The sequence below is a fragment of the Salvelinus fontinalis genome, chromosome 5 (assembly GCF_029448725.1).
Source record: "Salvelinus fontinalis isolate EN_2023a chromosome 5, ASM2944872v1, whole genome shotgun sequence".
NCBI classification, from domain to species: domain Eukaryota; kingdom Metazoa; phylum Chordata; class Actinopteri; order Salmoniformes; family Salmonidae; genus Salvelinus; species Salvelinus fontinalis.
The window spans coordinates 14,721,413-14,746,217 of record NC_074669.1 but is presented as its reverse complement, the minus strand read 5'-3'; the positions used below and the strand labels follow the sequence as shown (position 1 = coordinate 14,746,217).

At 44.9% G+C, this 24,805-nt stretch overlaps 1 protein-coding gene across 12 annotated transcripts in view; it reads right to left on the bottom strand.

Annotated features, from left to right (window-relative positions):
* LOC129855177 (CUGBP Elav-like family member 5) overlaps window positions 1-24,805 on the bottom strand; it is a 400,684-nt gene that overhangs the window by 50,419 nt on the left and 325,460 nt on the right. For 8 of the 12 annotated variants that reach the window (XM_055922578.1, XM_055922581.1, XM_055922579.1 and 5 more), the window contains exons 4-5: window positions 3,109-3,237; window positions 605-684 (exon numbers count right to left, since the gene is read on the bottom strand). In XM_055922578.1, the coding sequence (XP_055778553.1) occupies window positions 605-684; window positions 3,109-3,237 (209 nt within the window). The remainder of the gene's footprint in view (window positions 1-604; window positions 685-3,108; window positions 3,238-24,805) is intronic. The other 4 variants (XM_055922584.1, XM_055922589.1, XM_055922580.1 and 1 more) reach the window with 1 other exon arrangement.

Here is a 24,805-nt window from a genome sequence, read left to right as displayed (position 1 = left end):
TCTAATGCCACAATGATGAAAGAGGGAGAGTTCAGGCTCCTGCTCCTCCATGCCTGGAGTTTCTCCCACATAGAGAGTGTATAGGCTGAGTGTACTTCAGCCCACTGAATAATACGTAGCGCGCAGAATAACTATAATGCAGCTTTAGAGTGCACAGTAAGTGCCCTTTGTTTCTATGCATCAATGGTTTAGAGGGGCTTCCCTAATCACAGGCCACAAACAAATAATAACCACACCTAGCAGCACTACAGTAGTGACTGCTAGGATTACTGTATTTGTTAAAGGGTCTAACGGAAACATGGCAAAACATTTTTCACCGATAGCTCAAGCCATTATCATTCCAAGAGATGAAAATTAATGTTCAATAATTTTTCTATAATTAGACACGCAAAATCTACAAATCCCTTTCATTCTAAAGCAGGTTTATGGTTGTACCTGTTTGCTTGTTGAAGCTGGAATATTTATGAGGACAGTTGCACGTTGTGACGGTCAATAAAAACTGGAGGTTGATCAGTAGAATCTAAAGTAAAGTTGCCGTTGTTGTTTGTTCGTGTTGTGAATGTTGTATGTGGTTGTGTGGAAGGAAGGTAGGAGGTGTACTTACTGGCATGGTCTGGCTGCCATGGAGGGCACTGATTGCAGACTGGGCCTCAGCGTGTGTGGAGAACTTTACAAAGGCACAGCCTGGAAAACACACACAAGCACACAGGCACACAAACACACACACACACACACACGCATAGGGAGTGAGAAAGAGGCAGGGTACCGACACGCACAAACACGCACGCACGCACGCACGCACGCACGCACGCACGCACGCACGCACTCACACACACACACACACACACACACACACACACACACACACACACACACACACACACACACACACACACACACACACACACACACACAGGAAGTGAATAAAAGGCAGGGTGCCTTTATTAAACACTGTGAAGAGAAGCGCGTCAAAACATTTCAGGGAGGCACAGAGAAACTCCCATTGCACAGCAGGCTGCTCCTCCCCAGGCTGCTCAAGCTGCAGGCTCTTGTACAGATTGCACTGATGAAGCAGAAAAGCATGCTATTTAGCACCACATGCCTGTCTGTGCATATTAAATATAGACCCAGTGAAATACATATTGTCTTAAGTCGTCATTATGCATTAGTCTACAGTTCCTCGAAAGAAGCTAAACATGTTTAAGGGACTAATACCGGTTTGATCAGGACCTGCAGCGAAGGAACCCAGGGGGTAAACCTAGAGAATTACTGCATCTTTATGTGTGGTCTTATCAAAAGCCCTCTCCTATCTACCTCTGGACAATGTAGTTGAGCCTGATAATATACTGTATAAATAAATATGTGACTTAGTTGACAGTTAACGGTTAGTTGACAGACAGGTATCCATGAACATGTGTAAATCTTTGTTTTTGTAAAGGATTGCATTATCTGACTTGTATGACACTGATGTTTAGAGCGGTTCATTCACATTACCCAAACAGAGTATAGCGGAGACTAAATCTAACCTCCCCTACACTCTTAAAAAAGGTTTCCAAAAGGGTTCTTCAGCTGTCCACATAGGATAATTTTTGGGGGTTCTAGGTAAAACACTTTTTGGTTCCAGGTAGAACCATTTTGGGTTCCATGTAGAACCCTGGAAAGGGTTCTACATGGAACCCAAAACGGTTCTAATTGGAACCAAAAGGGTTCTACCTGGAACCAACAAGGGTACTTCAAAGGGTTATTTTTTTTTAAAGAGTGTAGTTGCCCCAGTGTCTCGCATAGAACAATGCAATTGTTATGACATCCGCCATTCCCTCTTTACTTCTGTACGACTGTCGAGTCAGAATGCCAGGACCTCAACCTCCACAACATTCCACAACAATTTTCATAAGCACTGGCATGGGACTATGTTTCAGGGACATGAAGAACCAGGGCTCCCACTGCTATTTACTGCATGTCAGAAGGTATTGGTTTCTACTAGACTGTGTGCCAGCTGCCTGCGTGGATAGACCATGGGGCCTGGGTCGTTCAATGAAAATAGTGCCTATTCCGTCCCTTTGATGTTTTAGGTAGAAATTGTTCACCAATATTGAATTGTAAAAGCCTGTTATGTTAAATGAGATGCCCTTACAGACCTCATGGAGAATTTCGATTTTCTATGAATAAAGACTTGCTAAAGTGTCAAAATTCTGCATTTTGACATGTCCCTTCGTGCACCCTCTGTAAACTTCTAGGAAGATTTTAACCCCAACATTTCTCAAAGTTTTCACCATCATTGTAAAGCTATAGTTATTTTGTTGTTATGACAAAGTCAATTCTGAGGATGATTATTTATTTCATGTGATTAGTGATTCATTTACGTCTGTCCCTCATTTTAAGGTCAACCCTGTTATGTGAACTTAACTCTCGTTTTATTATTGTGAAACTATTCCTTTTCTTTTATGTTTTGTGATGTAAAACTGAGTGGGCCGAGCATAACACTTCAACCCTGTTACCCATAGATTGACAGGCTAGACATGTTTTAACAATTTCACATTTTTTGTGAAGCTTGCATTTAATTGCCACTTTCTGTTACACACAACATATGTCCATTACCCCTGCGACAAGGGGATTTATGGCTGAATTAAGATGAAATCGTCAACCCTGTTACGGTCAACCCTGTTACGGTCAACCCTGTAACTTTATTTGCCACGTAATAGGCACTTATTTTTTTATTCAACCTCTTGAGATGGGAAAACATGTTTTTTTATGTAGTTGAACATGTGCTCTTTGTGACAGAATGTTAAAATGAGGTGAAATACTTCTCAAAAGGCACTGAATTGGTGGAACGACCCTGCTACAATACAGTGTATCAGTACGGCCTTCTTATTGTTCATCTATGGGAATGTTTCCTTACAGGCCTACATACCCTGGAAGACCATTCTGAGCATAATACAAGCCATGATGGCTCCTATAAAGAAACCTGTTTACTTTGAGTGTTTTTTTACTACTAAAAAACTAAAAGAAAGAATGGCCATTATGAATCTGTGATTTCTCAGCTGAAACTAACTGTCGAAGACAGTGACCTAGATAATGTCTGATGTACAGCATATAATTGATTCCTACCTTTGCTGTTTCCGTCAGGACCTCTTAGGACGGTGCACTCCTCGATGACTCCGTAGGGCTCAAAGAGGCGGTACACATCCTCCTCAGTCTGTTGTTTGTTCAGCATCCCCACAAACAGCTTCCTGTCTTCTGAAACAAAGAGAAAAGCAAATTAAGGGTTAAATAAAACTGACCTCTCAATGCGACCAGTCTAAATGAGTATTGCAAACAGAATGTCATATTTCCTTAGTTATACCGATGTAGGATCTTAATTTGAGCCAGTTTGATACAGCAGGAAAATAATCCTGCAGCAACAGGAAATGTGAATTATTATGTGGATTATAATTAATGGCCATATTTGTAGGGGTTGATATATTTTTTGTTAGGGAAAATCAAGTTTCAAAGTGGGAATTACAAACTGTAGAAGCCTTTTTAAAACTCAAATACTAAAAGTTTGCTTTTCCTGCTATACAGGGAAATTCTCAGCAACAAAAGAGTGATCTATTTAAGAACCTACATCTGTATACCAATGTATTTGTCTGCTCCATTTAGCTCTGTGAGTTGAGTCACAGTGTATTGTTCCTGTGCCAAGTTTGCTCATTTTAATTTCAACGATAATTGGGTTTGCTCACATATTTGAGCCCTGGGTAGGCCTTCGGTTCTATCAGAGCGCGGCCATGCCCCTACCTTGGGGGAATGGGAGGAAGCAGCAGGCTGATGAAACAGCTGTGTATGGTCCTTCAGATACACCAGGAGCTCCTGGCAGTCCACTATATGGATATGTCTGCTTCTGCCTCCTATACTGCTGACCTTCAATTTTACTGAATACAGGCTATTTGTTATGTGTCAATCTCCCTCTCCCCCTCTGCCTCAAACTATATGTTTAATTGCTGCTGATCCAGTGTTTTCAGTGTATCACCACAGAAATAATATTCCAGAGCTCTTCAATGAACAATGGCACGTCTCTCCGGCACGGAGAAGGTGAATAATGCTGACTTTTCAAAATGGTACGCTGTACTATTGAGTCCTGTTCAATGCAGGGGGACTTTCTCTTTACCTTGACCTGACATGCTATGTTTACTGTTGTTCTGCTCATATGATTAATGCTTTGCTCACTAAATCCCACTGGCAGAAACACTACTCCCAACCTCCCCTTTACAGATTTTCTATAACTTTGAGTGCACCTATGTAACAAAGGCAAACACAAGCAGAAGAGGAATCCAGGGCCAGGCTCTGGGCTTTGGAGTTCAACATCATTCCCAGTCTGTGGTAATGCGGTATGTCAGGGTGACCTCTGTGGCTGTGAGAGACCGTGAGAGAGAGAGAGACTGTGTGTTATTGTGCTGTGGCGTGACCTGACCCAGGCAGGACCTACTGATATCCATATTCCTCCTCCAGCAGCCAGCCTAGTCCCATGCAGCCGCCCCGGTCGCTGCCACCCTGCCACAGACAGAGCCCCGGCCGGCACCCTGACTCAGCACGACCAATGATGCACCTTTAAAATAATCACCAGTGTCATGGCACTGTCAAGGGAGGAGCGGCCCTCGTGACACTCTTTATTGTTAGTGGCAGAATCAGAGGGTATGTATCAAAATGGAAGCGATCCAATGTGACACCTGTCATGGTGGATTGGAGAGCATTTATCTTCAAAAGAGAAAGCCCTGAACTGGAAAATAAAAGGCCAAGACGCTTCTTCCTGTTGTTTGGGGCGGTATATGAATTTGGAGGTGGGGTGGGTTTGAGGGGGATTAAATTATTTGCACCCACTCCTTCAGCCTCTCGCACATGCACAAGTGTGCATGTACACACACAGATATACGCCTTTGCCTTTCCCCTCTCCTCCATTGTGCCCTTCCAGGACCATAACTCCTACAGCAATGTCCCCTCTATGGATGATGGGAATGTGACAAGGCAGGATTAATGTATGCAGCTGACCTATATGAATTTCATATGTTCCGTACTATGCCGTTCAAGCCATGAACAGACCTCCTGTGGCACGCCTCAAAATACAACATTGAAACTGTCCCATCGCTGATAGACTGCTCAATAGCAAATTACCTAGAGCTGAATGGAATAATATTTTTGGTACTCAGAGCACATCAGGAATAGACCCATATATCAGATCAGATCTGTGTGTAACATTGGCTGGTTACAGAGGGCACCAAAAGGCCAAATTGGAGTCCCATTCTGGGCTGTTAGCTTTTCACTGTATTCCATCAGAAATGCCACTGGATTGTCCTGATGTGGAGGTTGAAAGACAGGCGTAAGTAATGTGATGGGATACGAATGTCTCCAGTGCTGCTGTATCTAGAGGGCAGTGTAACACAAGTTCTTTAGCTCCTGCTGAGAAATAGAGAGCATGCTCCTCTCCTAAGTGAGTGTGCTTTGAAAACAAGCTAACAACACATGAAAATACATCATCTTAGAGACCTATTTCTGAAGCCATTATTGTGCTACTCTGGAGTAAAACGGCACCTTGGGACTTGATACTCATCTCGCTACAACACACAGCGAGGATCATTTAGTGGATCTACAGTAGACTACGAACTCACATGTACGCACACAACACACCCACACGCAACACAAACACCAAAACAGCACACAAACACACACACACCCTCAAGCTGTCACACACTTATAAATTAGTCACCCCTTTAGGGGGAGCCCAGATTGATGATGACCCTCTCTGAGATACTGTTCTTAAATCATTGAATAAGAGGGAGTGCTATTGTTGCTATTCAAAAACTCTCCCCAGCCAGTCCAGTAAGATGCATGTCCCAGTGCTCAGGATTTTTTAAACAGTATCGACTGGATGTTAATGCAGCTTTGTGGATTAGTGCTGTCTCACAGAGGGAACACAGCTACTGATTACTGCCACTCCACAAATAACTGTTATGGCTGTTGTTTTTAACAACTGAACTGGTCGTCCACATGACCATGAACACAGCTAAGACCAGATTTACCTGCAATCCATGTACTGTAACCTAATACTACACCAACACAGCTCATATAGTGACACTACACCAACACAGCTCATATACTGACACTACACCAACACAGCTCATATAGTGACACTACACCACAGCTCATATAGTGACACAACACCAACACAGCTCATATAGTGACACTACACCAACACAGCTCATATAGTGACACTACACCAACACAGCTCATATAGTGAAACTCCAACACAGCTCATATAGTGACACAACACCAGCACAGCTCATTCAGTGACACTACACCAACACAGCTCATAAAGTGACACTCCACCAACACAGCTCATATAGTGACACTCCAACACAGCTCATATAGTGACACTCCACCAACACAGCTCATTCAGTGACACAACACCAACACAGCTCATATAGTGACACTCCAACACAGCTCATATAGTAACACTCCACCAACACAGCTCATATAGTGACACAACACCAACACAGCTCAAATAGTGACACTCCAACACAGCTCATATAGTGACACTCCACCAACACAGCTCATATAGTGACACAACACGAACACAGCTCATATAGTGACACTCCACCAACACAGCTCATATAGTGACACAACACCAACACAGCTCAAATAGTGACACTCCAACACAGCTCATAGAGTGACACTCCACCAACACAGCTCATATAGTGACACTACACCAACACAGCTCATATAGTGACACTCCACCAACACAGCTCATGTATTGACACAACACCAGCACAGCTCATATATTGACACAACACCAGCACAGCTCATATATTGACACAACACCAGCACAGCTCATATAGTGACACAACACCAACACAGCTCATATAGTGACACAACACCAACACAGCTCAAATAGTGAAACTCCAACACAGCTCATATAGTGACACTCCACCAACATAGCTCATATAGTGACACTCCAACACAGCTCATATAGTGACACTACACCAACGCAGCTCATATAGGGATACTAAACCAACACAGCTCATATAGTGACACAACACCAACACAGCTCATATAGTGACACTCCAACACAGCTCATAAAATGACACTCCACCAACACAGCTCATATAGTGACACAACACCAGCACAGCTCATTCAGTGACACTACACCAACACAGCTCATATAGTGACACTACACAACAGCTCATATAGTGACACAACACCAACGCAGCTCATATAGTGACACTACACCAACACAGCTCATATAGTGACACTCCACCAACACAGCTCATATAGTGACACAACACCAACACAGGTCAAACAGTGACACTCCAACACAGCTCATAGAGGGACACTACACCAACACAGCTCATATAGTGACACTACACCAACACAGCTCATATAGTGACACAACACCAACACAGCTCATATAGTGACACAACACCAACACAGCTCAAATAGTGACACTCCAACACAGCTCATATAGTGACACTCCACCAACACAGCTCATATAGTGACACTCCAACATAGCTCATATAGTGACACTACACCAACGCAGCTCATATAGGGACACTAAACCAACACAGCTCATATATTGACACAACACCAGCACAGCTCATATATTGACACAACACCAACACAGCTCATATAGTGACACTAAACCAACACAGCTCATATATTGACACAACACCAACACAGCTCATATATTGACACAACACCAGCACAGCTCATATATTGACACAACACCAGCACAGCTCATATATTGACACAACACCAGCACAGCTCATATAGTGACACAACACCAACACAGCTCATATAGTGACACAACACCAACACAGCTCATATAGTGACACAACACCAACACAACTCATATAGTGACACTCCAACACAGCTCATAAAATGACACAACACCAGCAGGGCTCATTCAGTGACACTACACCGACACAGCTCATATAGTGACACTACACAACAGCTCATATAGTGACACAACACCAACACAGCTCATATAGTGACACTCCACCAACACAGCTCATTCAGTGACACTACACCAACATAACTCATATAGTGACACTCCACCAACACAGCTCATTCAGTGACACTACACCAACATAACTCATATAGTGTAACTCCACCAACACAGCTCATATAGTGACACTCCACCAACACAGCTCATATAGTGACACTCCGCCAACACAGCTCATTCAGTGACACTACACCAACATAACTCATATAGTGACACAACACCAACACAGCTCATATAGTGACACTACACCAACACAGCTCATATAGTGACACTCCAACACAGCTCATTCAGTGACACTACACCAACACAGCTCATATAGTGACACTCCACCAACACAGCTCATATAGTGACACTCCACCAACACAGCTCATATAGTGACACTACACCAACACAGCTCATATAGTGACACAACACCAACACAGCTCATATAGTGACACTCCACCAACACAGCTCATATAGTGACACTCCACCAACACAGCTCATATAGTGACACTCCAACACAGCTCATATAGTGATACAACACCAACACAGCTCATTTAGTGACACAACACCAACACAGCTCATATAGTGACACTACACCAACACAGCTCATATAGTGACACTACACCAACACAGCTCATATAGTGACACAACACCAACACAGCTCATATAGTGACACAACACCAACACAGCTCATATAGTGACACTACACCAACACAGCTCATATAGTGACACTACACCAACACAGCTCATATAGTGACACTACACTAACACAGCTCATAAAGTGACACTCCACCAACACAGCTCATATAGTGACACTCCAACACAGCTCATATAGTGACACTCCACCAACACAGCTCATTCAGTGACACAACACCAACACAGCTCATATAGTGACACTCCAACACAGCTCATATAGTAACACTCCACCAACACAGCTCATATAGTGACACAACACCAACACAGCTCAAATAGTGACACTCCAACACAGCTCATATAGTGACACTCCACCAACACAGCTCATATAGTGACACAACACGAACACAGCTCATATAGTGACACTCCACCAACACAGCTCATATAGTGACACAACACCAACACAGCTCAAATAGTGACACTCCAACACAGCTCATAGAGTGACACTCCACCAACACAGCTCATATAGTGACACTACACCAACACAGCTCATATAGTGACACTCCACCAACACAGCTCATGTATTGACACAACACCAGCACAGCTCATATATTGACACAACACCAGCACAGCTCATATATTGACACAACACCAGCACAGCTCATATAGTGACACAACACCAACACAGCTCATATAGTGACACAACACCAACACAGCTCAAATAGTGAAACTCCAACACAGCTCATATAGTGACACTCCACCAACATAGCTCATATAGTGACACTCCAACACAGCTCATATAGTGACACTACACCAACGCAGCTCATATAGGGATACTAAACCAACACAGCTCATATAGTGACACAACACCAACACAGCTCATATAGTGACACTCCAACACAGCTCATAAAATGACACTCCACCAACACAGCTCATATAGTGACACAACACCAGCACAGCTCATTCAGTGACACTACACCAACACAGCTCATATAGTGACACTACACAACAGCTCATATAGTGACATAACACCAACGCAGCTCATATAGTGACACTACACCAACACAGCTCATATAGTGACACTCCACCAACACAGCTCATATAGTGACACAACACCAACACAGGTCAAACAGTGACACTCCAACACAGCTCATAGAGTGACACTACACCAACACAGCTCATATAGTGACACTACACCAACACAGCTCATATAGTGACACAACACCAACACAGCTCAAATAGTGACACTCCAACACAGCTCATATAGTGACACTCCACCAACACAGCTCATATAGTGACACTCCAACATAGCTCATATAGTGACACTACACCAACGCAGCTCATATAGGGACACTAAACCAACACAGCTCATATATTGACACAACACCAGCACAGCTCATATATTGACACAACACCAACACAGCTCATATAGTGACACTAAACCAACACAGCTCATATATTGACACAACACCAACACAGCTCATATATTGACACAACACCAGCACAGCTCATATATTGACACAACACCAGCACAGCTCATATATTGACACAACACCAGCACAGCTCATATAGTGACACAACACCAACACAGCTCATATAGTGACACAACACCAACACAGCTCATATAGTGACACAACACCAACACAACTCATATAGTGACACTCCAACACAGCTCATAAAATGACACAACACCAGCAGGGCTCATTCAGTGACACTACACCGACACAGCTCATATAGTGACACTACACAACAGCTCATATAGTGACACAACACCAACACAGCTCATATAGTGACACTCCACCAACACAGCTCATTCAGTGACACTACACCAACATAACTCATATAGTGACACTCCACCAACACAGCTCATTCAGTGACACTACACCAACATAACTCATATAGTGTAACTCCACCAACACAGCTCATATAGTGACACTCCACCAACACAGCTCATATAGTGACACTCCGCCAACACAGATCATTCAGTGACACTACACCAACATAACTCATATAGTGACACAACACCAACACAGCTCATATAGTGACACTACACCAACACAGCTCATATAGTGACACTCCAACACAGCTCATTCAGTGACACTACACCAACATAACTCATATAGTGACACAACACCAACACAGCTCATAGAGTGACACTCCACCAACACAGCTCATATAGTGACACTACACCAACACAGCTCATATAGTGACACTCCACCAACACAGCTCATGTATTGACACAACACCAGCACAGCTCATATATTGACACAACACCAGCACAGCTCATATATTGACACAACACCAGCACAGCTCATATAGTGACACAACACCAACACAGCTCATATAGTGACACAACACCAACACAGCTCAAATAGTGAAACTCCAACACAGCTCATATAGTGACACTCCACCAACATAGCTCATATAGTGACACTCCAACACAGCTCATATAGTGACACTACACCAACGCAGCTCATATAGGGATACTAAACCAACACAGCTCATATAGTGACACAACACCAACACAGCTCATATAGTGACACTCCAACACAGCTCATAAAATGACACTCCACCAACACAGCTCATATAGTGACACAACACCAGCACAGCTCATTCAGTGACACTACACCAACACAGCTCATATAGTGACACTACACAACAGCTCATATAGTGACATAACACCAACGCAGCTCATATAGTGACACTACACCAACACAGCTCATATAGTGACACTCCACCAACACAGCTCATATAGTGACACAACACCAACACAGGTCAAACAGTGACACTCCAACACAGCTCATAGAGTGACACTACACCAACACAGCTCATATAGTGACACTACACCAACACAGCTCATATAGTGACACAACACCAACACAGCTCAAATAGTGACACTCCAACACAGCTCATATAGTGACACTCCACCAACACAGCTCATATAGTGACACTCCAACATAGCTCATATAGTGACACTACACCAACGCAGCTCATATAGGGACACTAAACCAACACAGCTCATATATTGACACAACACCAGCACAGCTCATATATTGACACAACACCAACACAGCTCATATAGTGACACTAAACCAACACAGCTCATATATTGACACAACACCAACACAGCTCATATATTGACACAACACCAGCACAGCTCATATATTGACACAACACCAGCACAGCTCATATATTGACACAACACCAACACAGCTCATATAGTGACACTAAACCAACACAGCTCATATATTGACACAACACCAACACAGCTCATATATTGACACAACACCAGCACAGCTCATATATTGACACAACACCAGCACAGCTCATATAGTGACACAACACCAACACAGCTCATATAGTGACACAACACCAACACAGCTCATATAGTGACACAACACCAACACAACTCATATAGTGACACTCCAACACAGCTCATAAAATGACACAACACCAGCAGGGCTCATTCAGTGACACTACACCGACACAGCTCATATAGTGACACTACACAACAGCTCATATAGTGACACAACACCAACACAGCTCATATAGTGACACTCCACCAACACAGCTCATTCAGTGACACTACACCAACATAACTCATATAGTGACACTCCACCAACACAGCTCATTCAGTGACACTACACCAACATAACTCATATAGTGTAACTCCACCAACACAGCTCATATAGTGACACTCCACCAACACAGCTCATATAGTGACACTCCGCCAACACAGCTCATTCAGTGACACTACACCAACATAACTCATATAGTGACACAACACCAACACAGCTCATATAGTGACACTACACCAACACAGCTCATATAGTGACACTCCAACACAGCTCATTCAGTGACACTACACCAACACAGCTCATATAGTGACACTCCACCAACACAGCTCATATAGTGACACTCCACCAACACAGCTCATATAGTGACACTACACCAACACAGCTCATATAGTGACACAACACCAACACAGCTCATATAGTGACACTCCACCAACACAGCTCATATAGTGACACTCCACCAACACAGCTCATATAGTGACACTCCAACACAGCTCATATAGTGACACAACACCAACACAGCTCATTTAGTGACACAACACCAACACAGCTCATATAGTGACACTACACCAACACAGCTCATATAGTGACACTACACCAACACAGCTCATATAGTGACACAACACCAACACAGCTCATATAGTGACACAACACCAACACAGCTCATATAGTGACACTACACCAACACAGCTCATATAGTGACACTACACCAACACAGCTCATATAGTGACACTACACTAACACAGCTCATATAGTGACACTACACCAACACAGCTCATATAGTGACACTACACCAACACAGCTCATATAGTGACACTACACCACAGCTCATATAGTGACACTACACCAACACAGCTCATATAGTGACACTACAACACAGCTCATTCAGTGACACTACAACACAGCTCATATAGTGACACTACACCAACACAGCTCATATAGTGACACTACACCAACACAGCTCATATAGTGACACTACACCAACACAGCTCATATAGTGACACTACACCAACACAGCTCATATAGTGACACTACACCAACACAGCTCATATAGTGACACTACACCAACACAGCTCATATAGTGACACTACACCAACACAGCTCATATAGTGACACTACACCAACACAGCTCATATAGTGACACTACACCAACACAGCTCATATAGTGACACTACACCAACACAGCTCATATAGTGACACTCCACCAACACAGCTCATATAGTGACACTCCACCAACACAGCTCATATAGTGACACTCCAACACAGCTCATATAGTGACACAACACCAACACAGCTCATTTAGTGACACAACACCAACACAGCTCATATAGTGACACTACACCAACACAGCTCATATAGTGACACTACACCAACACAGCTCATATAGTGACACTACACCAACACAGCTCATATAGTGACACTACACCAACACAGCTCATATAGTGACACTACACCAACACAGCTCATATAGTGACACTACACCAACACAGCTCATATAGTGACACTACACCAACACAGCTCATATAGTGCCTTCAGAAAGTTTTCACACCCCTTGACTTTTTCCACATTTTGTTGTGTTACAGCCTGAATTAAACATTTATTAACTTGAGCTGTTTTTGTCACTGGCCTACACACAATACCCCATAATGTGAAAGTGGAATTATGTTTGTCGATTTCTTTTACAAATGAATAAAAAAAATGAAAAGCTGAAATGTCTTGAGTCAATAAGTATGGCAAGCCTACATTAGTTCAGGATCAAACACTTGCTTAACAAGTCACATAATAAGTTGCATGGACTCACTCTGTGTGCAATAATAGTGTATAACATGATTTCTTTATGACTACCTCATCTCTGCACTCCACACATACAGTTATCTGTAACACAATAAAATGTGGAATATGTCAACATGTATGAATAGTGTCTAAAAGCACTTTATACTCGCACTATATGAACACACATAGAATCACAATTAGTTTACTATTGTTTAGGTCATTTAGACGCAGCACATGAATCTGCCTGTGACTGTTACAGCAACAGCTCATCCTAACTACCAACAACTCTGTCCTGAAAGATACACCCATCGTGTTCAACCTGGCCTGAGTTGATAAGCAGAGGTTTGTTGGGAATAAATACTTTGGAAATGAAAGCATGGAAGAATGACGAATGAATGGTGAATGTTCTGCCTGGTTCTATATCCTGAAGATTACTGGGGCCATCTGAGAATTTTTATCAATAGGTGTGTTTTTATACAAATTTGAAATCAAATAAAAAATAACATTTGCTTTATCTGAAAAGTATCATTTAATCTCGTCATTAATTAATTGTAATTATAATCCAATGATTTATTTACGACACTTACATCGCATTACAATCACTTATAAATGTATAAAACTAACAAACATGAATCATGCTACAGTCAGATACAGTATTTTTTACTTTGATTTTCTGTAGCTGTGAAAGTTTCATGGTTCCCATCTTGCATACATGAGCAATTCTGCAGTCAGGTCTACCGTGTTGGAGACTTATTACAGTGTGTCGGCTGATTACATTCCTGGGGCTCTAGCTGCTTGGGGGTTTGACAGTGAAATGCATAAGAACACTTCCAGTGAATAGCAATTGGATGAGTTTCAGGGTTTTGGCACTGCTGCAGGCTCTAGGAGAAAGCCCTCACGAGGGGGATTGTAAAAGTGCCTGGGCCGATGTGTCGGCTTGCATAAGAACCTGCAGCCTTCAATAAGCCAGGATGGATGAAAGAGAGGAGAGGAGAGAGAGAGAGAGAGAGAGAGAGAGAGAGAGAGAGAGAGAGAGAGAGAGAGAGAGAGAGAGAGGAAGGAAGGGAGAGAGAATGAGAGAGAGAGAGAGAGAGAGAGAGAGAGAGAGAGAGAGAGAGAGAGAGAGAGAGAGAAATAAAGAGAGAGCGAGAGAGAGTGAGAGAGAGAGAGAGAGAGAGAGAGAGAGAGAGAGAAAGAAAGAAAGAAAGAAAGAAAGAAAGAAAGAAAGAAAGAAAGAGAGAGAGAGAGAAAGAGGGGAGAGTGGAGAGAGAGTATATGTTACAGAGAAAGCTATTGTCAGAGAAATGGTTTGGTTGCTATGACAACTACTTATACAGCGGCCTGTCAGTCATGTTTCATTGGAGTTTGGAGAGGAGAAGAGGAGGGATAGGAGGGAGAAGAGAGGAGGAGGGAGAGGAGGGAGTGTTGGCGTGGAGTCATTCCTCTATCTACCTGCTGAGTTGGAGTGTAAATTCGCCTGTCAGCCACACAGATAAGGACAAATTATTCACATTATTAGCCGCCCAATAAAAAGGAACAATAATGAATGGATAAATATATTAAACCAAATGAGATCCCATCCAGCCAGAAAGTGGGCCCTGAGAAACCATCCAGGTTTTCTCATTTGGGGAAGCAGATAGGGGAGGGGGTTAAGGTAGGCTCCACTGTATTTTATCACACTTGCCCATCAAGCCGTAGAGAATCACAACATTTGCGGTTGGAATATCAAACACCATTTCTTCCACTCCCATTGTAGTTGTTCAGCAAGGAAGCCACACAATAACAGTGTCAGCATGTGTTCAACCATAAAAAACAGACCAAATATAATGAATGAATTAACCCTAGGAGATTGTAGTCCTTAGCCAGTGGTATTTAATCCAAAGTATTACATATTTGAATCTAGAGCTGTGTTTGCATTAATGAGACAGGCAGGCTGGCTGGGCTGGATGCCATGGTGGAGGCTAGGTCTCTCTGTGCTGGACCTGTGTTCCTCTATGCCTGCCTGCCTGCCTCCCTGCCGGGGTGTTTAGGGGCAGTGGGTACCAGAGGAGAGTGGAGGGTCTGGGCCCAGGCTTGGCACAGTTGCTGTGTTGAATGAACTCCAGAATAATGACTCTTTTATGTCCTCTGTGTTGTGTTTGTCGCGTAGTGAGGGAGGGATGGGAGGGCGACAACATATTGTGTCACAGTGCTGGAACAACTTCTGAGAGAACTCCTGCCACTGTGTACTGTTCGCTACCTTAACCCAGTTCTGTGGAGTTTCTGTCTATCAACAGTTCTGTATGTTATTTGTTTGTTTGTCAATGCTCTAGTTTAAATTAGTGGCAAATTATCTGCCGTTGTCTTTTGGCATTAACCAAACCATGTAAAAAAACATATGCTATTGGCAATAATGCCAATATACTCTGCATTTTTCATAACAAGATAGTCAGCTAATTGGTACCTGCACACAACTGAGAATCTGTTACATGGAGACTGATACATAATAATACATTAACACAATACAACCCAAACCGATGGTTCTCCATTGTATAACTGAAACACAATCCCTGTCGAAAATTACATTCAAATATGATACTTATTTTTCCTTTTATAGACTATAAAGGGACCAGCAAGCTTGGGTTTGCGTCAAAGTTTCATCATGTTAGTGTCAAGGCTGCTCGTTGGTACTGTAGTGTGGCAGGCAGGCAGGCAGGTGTCTATATAAACCATCCGTGTAAATGACGGGGAGCAGTGCTTGCAGGGTCTAAACAGTCCTCTGGGAAGGATTTGGCCTCAGTGCTTTAACACTGGCTCCTTTTACTGAGCAAACTAAAACACACAGTCCCCCAACCACTTTAACACAGCTAACCCATTTACACCAACACACACAAAGGCGGGAGCATGAAAACACCCAGGCGCGTGCACGCACATGTACACCCATACGCCACCACACACACACAGGTGCATGGATGCACAGGCACAGGCACATGCACGCACCAAACACAAACACCATACACACACACAAACCCTTTACACACAAACATTACACACACACACACACAATCTCTTTACACACAAACACCACACACACACACACAAACTCTTTACACACAAACACGCCGAGCGGCTCCCAAAGCCTTCCCCCAAACAGGCACTCCAGCTACTGTGGAAGGGTGGGTTAACTGTTGTACCGTGATCATCCCCATAAAGAATTTTGCCACAGAGGCAAAGGTCAGACAGAGGTCACAAATCACACAGGGGAGCAGCCCGTATAGCATTATTTCAGTTTTCCAGTTCAAAGATGGGAAATTAGTACAGTGATCAGATATTGTTTCTGTGCTGGTAGTAGAAACAGGAGCTGATATGCGTCTCTCCTCAGCTCTCCACTGATTTTATTTATCAACTGGATAAAATGGCTGTAATGTGCTGCTGGGGAATTCAGCACTGTGGCTGCATGGCTTGGCTGGAAGCCTTGAACATACAATTACTAGTCAGCCACTGCTTCCAGCCTGCCTGAGTGCACCATATAAAACCTCTGGGGTGCTTGTGTTTTAGAGCCCAGACAAAACTCCCCTCCTCGCCCCCCGCACCTCAAATTGCATGCAGGGAGGAAAATAGTATAACAAGGAATTGCTTAAAATATTTTATCTACACCATATATGTCTCAGCAAATGTACACTCAATATGATAACAAACGTGTAATATTACTCACTGCCTTCAACATATTAAGGTGCCGCTCATAAATCCTGGAACTGCTGTGCAACGTCTATACGTACTCTATATAAACATTTACAATATTGCAGTGCTATATATATTGTCTGCCTTCATAATGCCATTGGAAGGGCATTCTGGCATCAGTTATGATATGGATTTTTTTCCATTCTATTTACTGGTGCTTCTATTATATATCCTGGCTCCATTTTTCTGTACAATATCAGGCCCTACATTTGGCTGCATTTAACACACTGCTCCAGCCTGTTACTTAATTATTTTCTCATCGGTAGACTGACACTGATTCATGAAAGTAATGCTGGGCACACCCTCACCCCCCCCCCCCATCCCCCCTCCCAATCTCACCCCTCCACCCATTCCCCCTCTCTTCTCACTCCTCCTCCCTTCTCACCCCTTCTCTCCCTCAACCCCCCTCCCTTCTCACCCCTCCTCCCCATCCTCCCCCATCCCCGCATCCCCCTCAACCCCTCTCCCTTCTCACCCCTCCTCCCCATCCTCCCCCATCCCCGCCTTCCCCTCACCCCTCCTCCCTTCTCACCCCCCCTCACCCCTCCTCCCTACTCAACTCTCCTCCCTTCACACCCCTCCTCCATTCTCCTCCCTACTCCTCCCTCCTCCCTCCTCTCACTACCTCCTCCCTCTCACCCCTCCTCCCCCTCCACCTCATCCCTCCTCCCTTCTCACCCCTCCTCCCCCTCACCCCTTCTACCTACTCACACCTATTCCTCCTCCTCCCTCCCCCCTCCTCCCTTCTCACCCCCCTCACCCCTCCTCCCTTCTCACCCCCCCTCACCCCTCCTCCCTACTCAACTCTCCTCCCTTCACACCCCTCCTCCATTCTCCTCCCTACTCCTCCCTCCTCCCCCTCACCCCTCACTACCTCCTCCCTCTCACCCCTCATCCCGCTCCACCTCACCCCTCCTCCCTTCTCACCCCTCCTCAACCCTCACCCATTCTACCTACTCACACCTATTCCTCCTCCTCCCTCCCCCCTCCTCCCTTCTCATCCCTCCTCCACCTCATCCCTCCTCCCTTCTCACCCCAGTCTCCAGCTCTCCTTCTGAACCTGCTTGTTCTCTTTAACACCCTCTCTTTTTCTCTTTACTCTTTATCTCACTCTCTTTCTTTTTTCTTTTTTTTTACACTCTTCCTCTCTATCCCATTCTCTGGATATCTCTAATTGTACCTTGTGATGATCTTGGATTGCTAATGAGTTACCTTCATGCAGTGGTTATTCTCAAGTAATTAACTTATTTTTTCCACAAAGGTCAAAATTGACTACAGCAAGAGAAAACCAACTTTATTAAAGAGCCAACCCAAACAGGCATTATACACGTTGTCTCGCCCTGACCGTAGAGAGCTTTTTATGTCTCTATTTTGGTTTGGTCAGGGTGTGATTTGGGTGGGCATTCTATGTTCATTTTCTATGTTTTATATTTCTTTGTTGTTTGGTTTGTTGTGTGGTTCTCAATCAGAGGCAGCTGTCTATCGTTGTCTCTGATTGAGAACCATACTTAGGTAGCTTTTTCCCACATGGTTTTTGTGGGTAGTTGTTTTCTGTTTTGTGTCTGCACTAGACAGAACTGTTTTCGTGTTGTTCTATTTTTGGTTATTTTGTCTCAGTGTTCAGTTTTAATAAAAAAAGCATGAACACTTACCACGCTGCGCTTTGGTCCACACCTTCTTCAACAGACGACCGTTACAGAACTACCCACCACCAAAGGACCAAGCAGCGTGGAAGAGAGGACTGGACATGGGAGGACATCCTAGACGGCAAGGGATCCTACACATGGGAGGAGTCCTGGCTGGAAGGGATCGCCTCCCATGGGAACCGGTGGAGGCAGCCAGGAAGGTGGAGGCAGCTAGGAAAGGTGCCAAGGATTACACGGGAACACGGCTGGCAAGGAAGCCCGAGAGGCGGCCCCAATGTTTTTTGGGGGTGGCACACGGGGCGTGTGGCAGAGTCAGGTTGGAGACCTGAGCCAACTCCCCGTGCTTACCGTGGCGAGCATGTGACTGGTCAGGCCTCGTGCTATAGGGTCATGTGCACTGTGTCTCGGCCGAGAATTCACAGGCCAGTGTGCTCGGTTCCAGTGTCCTGCATTTGCCGGGTGGAAGTGGGCATCCAGCCAGAACGGGTGGTGCCAGCTCTGCGCTCGAGACCGCCAGTGCGCCTCCACGGCCCAGAGTATCCAGTGCCTCGGCCAAGGAAGAGGCCTCCGGTATGTCTCCTCAACCTGGTGAGTCCTGTGCCTGCTCCTTGAGCCAGGTCTCCTGTGTGTATCCCCAGCCTGATGAGTCCTGTGCCTGCGCTCAGTCAGGAGCCTCCAGAGACGGCCTCCAGCCCGGCGCCTCCAGAGGCGGCCTCCAGCCCGGCGCCTCCAGAGACTGTCTCCAGCACGGGGCCTCCAGAGACGCCCGGCGCCTCCAGAGACGGCCTCCAGCCCGGTGCCTCCAGAGACGTCCTCCAGCCCGGCGCCTCCAGAGACTGCCTCCAGCCCGGCGCCTCCAGAGTCGCCCTCCAGTCGGAGGCCTCCAGAGGCGCCCTCCAGTCCGGAGCCTCCAGAGGCGCCCTCCAGTCTGGCCCCCGCTACGAGGGTCCTCACTCCGAGGTCGGCGGCGAGGGTCCCGCACCAGAGCCGCCACCGCGGTGAAATGCCCACCCAGACCCTCCCCTATAGGTTCAGGTTTTGCGGCCGGAGTCCGCACGTTTGGGGTGCGGGGTACTGTCACGCCCTGACCGTAGAGAGCTTTTTATGTCTCTATTTTGGTTTGGTCAGGGTGTGATTTGGGTGGGCATTCTGTGTTCATTTTCTATGTTTTGTATTTCTTTGTTGTTTGGCCGGGTGTGGTTCTCAATCAGAGGCAGCTGTCTATCGTTGTCTCTGATTGAGAACCATACTTAGGTAGCTTTTTCCCACATGGTTTTTGTGGGTAGTTGTTTTCTGTTTTGTGTCTGCACCAGACAGAACTGTTTTCGTGTTGTTCTATTTTTGTTTATTTTGTATCACTGTTCAGTTTTAATAAAAAAACATGAACACTTACCACGCTGCGCTTTGGTCCACACCTTCTTCAACAGACGACTGTTACACACGTGATATCCTGCCCTCACTATCTGCATTAAAGGGGAAGACAAAAACCCACCCTATCTCGTCTGGGAGCTAGCTGCTCCTCTCACCTCAGACGACCACAAACCAAGACATACACAGACTTTGGTACAAAGGCACTTTGATTCCAGAAAGGGAGTGAAATAGAGAGAAGGAGCGAGATAATGAGAAAGATGGGGAGAGACAGAGAGAAAAAAAGGAAAGGAGGAGGCTTAGAAGAGAGAGGCCATGGCAGAGAAGTGAGGATGTACGAGAATAAGTTATATCCCTGTGCAGCTTTGTGAGGGAGAGGAGTGGACTGAGCTGGCAGATGACTTTGCTGGCAATGGATAAAAGACTCTTATAGGCCACCCGGGCATGTCAACCATCCCCACCCTGTGTGGGAGTAGGGTGGGCGAGCAGGGTTGACCACGACACTAACCCCAGAGCCCCATGGAGACCTAGGCGAAGGTGGAGTTTCCATATACATTATACACCATCTCCCTTTTGGATGTATTCCCTTATCCATATTCATTCAGTAATCTCAGAGAGGGCGAGTTAGCATGCCTGCTGCCTGCCTGGCTGTAATATACTGTACCTGTACTCTCCAGAACTGCAGTGTTAACAGTTATGAGGGCAACAAATTATGTATAAGGTAAAGCCACAAATACATCAATAAATACATAAACCTTAAAGCTTGTCATTGATATTTTTTTTGCGATTCCACATGAATTGTTATTGATTCCATAGGAGTATTTTGAACAAATGCTATACAGCTGGGTGTTTTCTCTGAGCGCGTTGCATGCTTCGTATATACGTTCCAGCCAACTACATGAATAAGAACAAAGCAGCAGTACGTCTATACAGTAATCAACTTAACATTGAACAAGATCCCTTTTCTTCTTCGCATCAAAGCCAATAAGAAAAGCTCTTTTACCGTACATCAACTGTTTGGTACTGAACACGTTACACTGCTAAATCTCATGCCAATGCCTCTCACCCTACTAAGGGGAAACTGCATGCTCCACAGGCCCGAACCTCATCCGATGTGCCCCCTCCCTCTCCATATTAGACTCTTCCCACTGTGCCTAGGTCTGTTTGGAGGGGGCTATTTTCTGCCTTCATCTGGGGGGAGAACCTAGACCCCAGCATTGCGGCCCTGCCCTTACCCTGAGCTCTTACTAAAAATGGATGGCCAGCACATCCTTCCTTCCTCCCCCCTCCTCTCCCCTCTCCTCCCCTGCCTCCTCCCCACTGTCTTGACAGCTCCATTTGTTTTTGTTTTCAGGGTACTTTGCTTGATGTCTAATAAAATAACTATCTATATATCGAGCAAAACATCAAGAAGACGGGTGGAATTGTATATCTATTCTACCTTCTATATTGGTTTGATCACATTGTGATATCATCATATCATCCTCTAGTATTCGTGTGTGCACAGACAAGGACCTGTGTGTACAGACAAGGACCTGTGTGTACAGACAAGGACCTGTGTGCACAGACAAGGACCTGTGTGTACAGACAAGGACCTGTGTGTACAGACAAGGACCTGTGTGTACAGACAAGGACCTGTGTGTACAGACAAGGACCTGTGTGTACAGACAAGGACCTGTGTGTACAGACAAGGACCTGTGTGCACAGACAAGGACCTGTGTGTACAGACAAGGACCTGTTTGTACAGACAAGGACCTGTGTGTACAGACAAGGACCTGTGTGCACAGACAAGGACCTGTGTGTACAGACAAGGACCTGTGTGTACAGACAAGGACCTGTGTGTACAGACAAGGACCTGTGTGTACAGACAAGGACCTGTGTGCACAGACAAGGACCTGTGTGTACAGACAAGGACCTGCGTGTACAGACAAGGACCTGTGTGTACAGACAAGGACTGGTGTGTACAGACAAGGACCTGTGTGTACAGACAAGGACCTGTGTGTACAGACAAGGATCTGTGTACACAGACAAGGACCTGCGTGTACAGACAAGGACCTGCGTGCACAGACAAGGACCTGTGTGCACAGACAAGGACCTGTGTGTACAGACAAGGACCTGTGTGTACAGACAAGGATCTGTGTACACAGACAAGGACCTGTGTGTACAGACAAGGACCTGTGTGCACAGACAAGGACCTGTGTGCACAGACAAGGACCTGTGTGTACAGACAAGGACCTGTGTGTACAGACAAGGACCTGTGTGTACAGACAAGAACCTGTGTGTACAGACAAGGACCTGTGTGTACAGACAAGGACCTGTGTGTACAGACAAGGACCTGTGTGTACAGACAAGGACCTGTATGTACAGACAAGGACCTGTATGTACAGACAAGGACCTGTGTGTACAGCATTTAGTACGCTGTCGATAAAACCGCTGAACCACACAGCTACATCTGTCTCAAGTATGACTGGACATGCAGAATGTGTTAACCAAATTTGATGTATTTGGCTTCATCAAACATAGTATAATTGTGTATCTTGTCAGGTAAATAATAGCAGTAGCTAGGAGAAGAACCACAAATCCAATCAGTTGTTTCCATTCCAATCTGTCCCGTTACAAATCTAGCCTGATGGTCACTTTGAATTTGCTGTTAGGCCAATGAACAATAAGCATTTTAATTATCTCTGACCTTTTTGAATTCCAGTGATCTCACCCAGTCAGTCCCTCAGGGCCAAAACAAAATGAGATCTAAATCCCAGCTCAGGAAGGAATAAGAGCCAGCCCATTCTCTCCAGCTTCACCATTGGGTGCCAAGACAAACCTAAATTGCATCTTTTATGCACTCTCTTGGCCCAGCCGTATGCATGTGATGCCATGGTGTGTGCAGTGAGGCTGGCAAGCGTGTGCACGTGACCCCCTGAATGCACCCAGACCTGCTCCCAGCTCCAGTACTCTGAGCACCAGAGGGCTTTGTGTGCGAGGGAGAACAGAGAGAAGCGCTATGTCAGCACCATATGGAACTTGAGACCGAAGGAAAAAGCTAAATAGTATAAAAAGCAAACATGTGATGAAAAATGCATGCAGGGAAGAGGGGAACTGGGCTCCCACCACATGGTTGTCTACCAGGAAGCTCTTTCCTGCATCGCTGACTGACATTTTCTGACAACAGAAAAGCTTCCCTCTTCCTCTCTTCTATCCACTGTGAAGCCTCTCTCTGTTTCCCCTCCAGTTCAGGATAATAATTTACACATCTCAATCTCTCCTCTACCAGTTCCTAATTAGAGGGGTTTTATCTGAGAATGACAGGGAAAAAAGCTGGCCTGATTAATATGTTAAGTTTGGTATCTCTACAGTTCGGCTGTAGAGTTAATCAAAGAGCTGATATTCTGCTCCATTCTCTCTCAGACCTGGAAGCCTGCTCCTTAATCATACTGTAAAGATGATGTAATGGTAAGGAAATTCTGGTAATTAGACACCTGCACTAGATTAATTAGAAAGCTGAACTTTCCCTGTTCAGTTAAGCCATTAGCTCTGCAAACTTTTCAGGTAATTTAACTTTGACTGACTGCAAACGCAGTATTAGACAGACAGGTAGACAGACAGACACCTGAGATTCAGCTCTGTTCTGTCTTGGTTGTTTTTGTCACTTACTTCTGTGCTTCTGGTTCAGTGATGTCGAGATGATCGGTTAAATTTTTCATATTACAGCCAACAACAAGCTGTACTTTACACTTCCACAACGGCCTCCCAACCATAATCTCCAGGAGAGGACAGTGTTGACGAAACAGATTATACAGCTTTGGGGGGGAAAGGTTTGCATCAAAACAGAAATAGGATTTTTTTAAATGTAAACCTCTTAGAAGTATGAACTTTTAAGAGCACATGCCCAGCAGACTTAACCCTGGCCTTTCAAATGAATCCATTAGTGTTTGTGTGTCTGTGCATGCTGGTCCATACCTTATGTGTGCGTGACTGTGGAGTGTGTGTGTGCATCTAAATGAGTACATACACTGTAATACTTCTAATCTTCCATAGAGCACTGTCAGCTGTTTATTAACCATGCCACCTCTTTCGCAAGG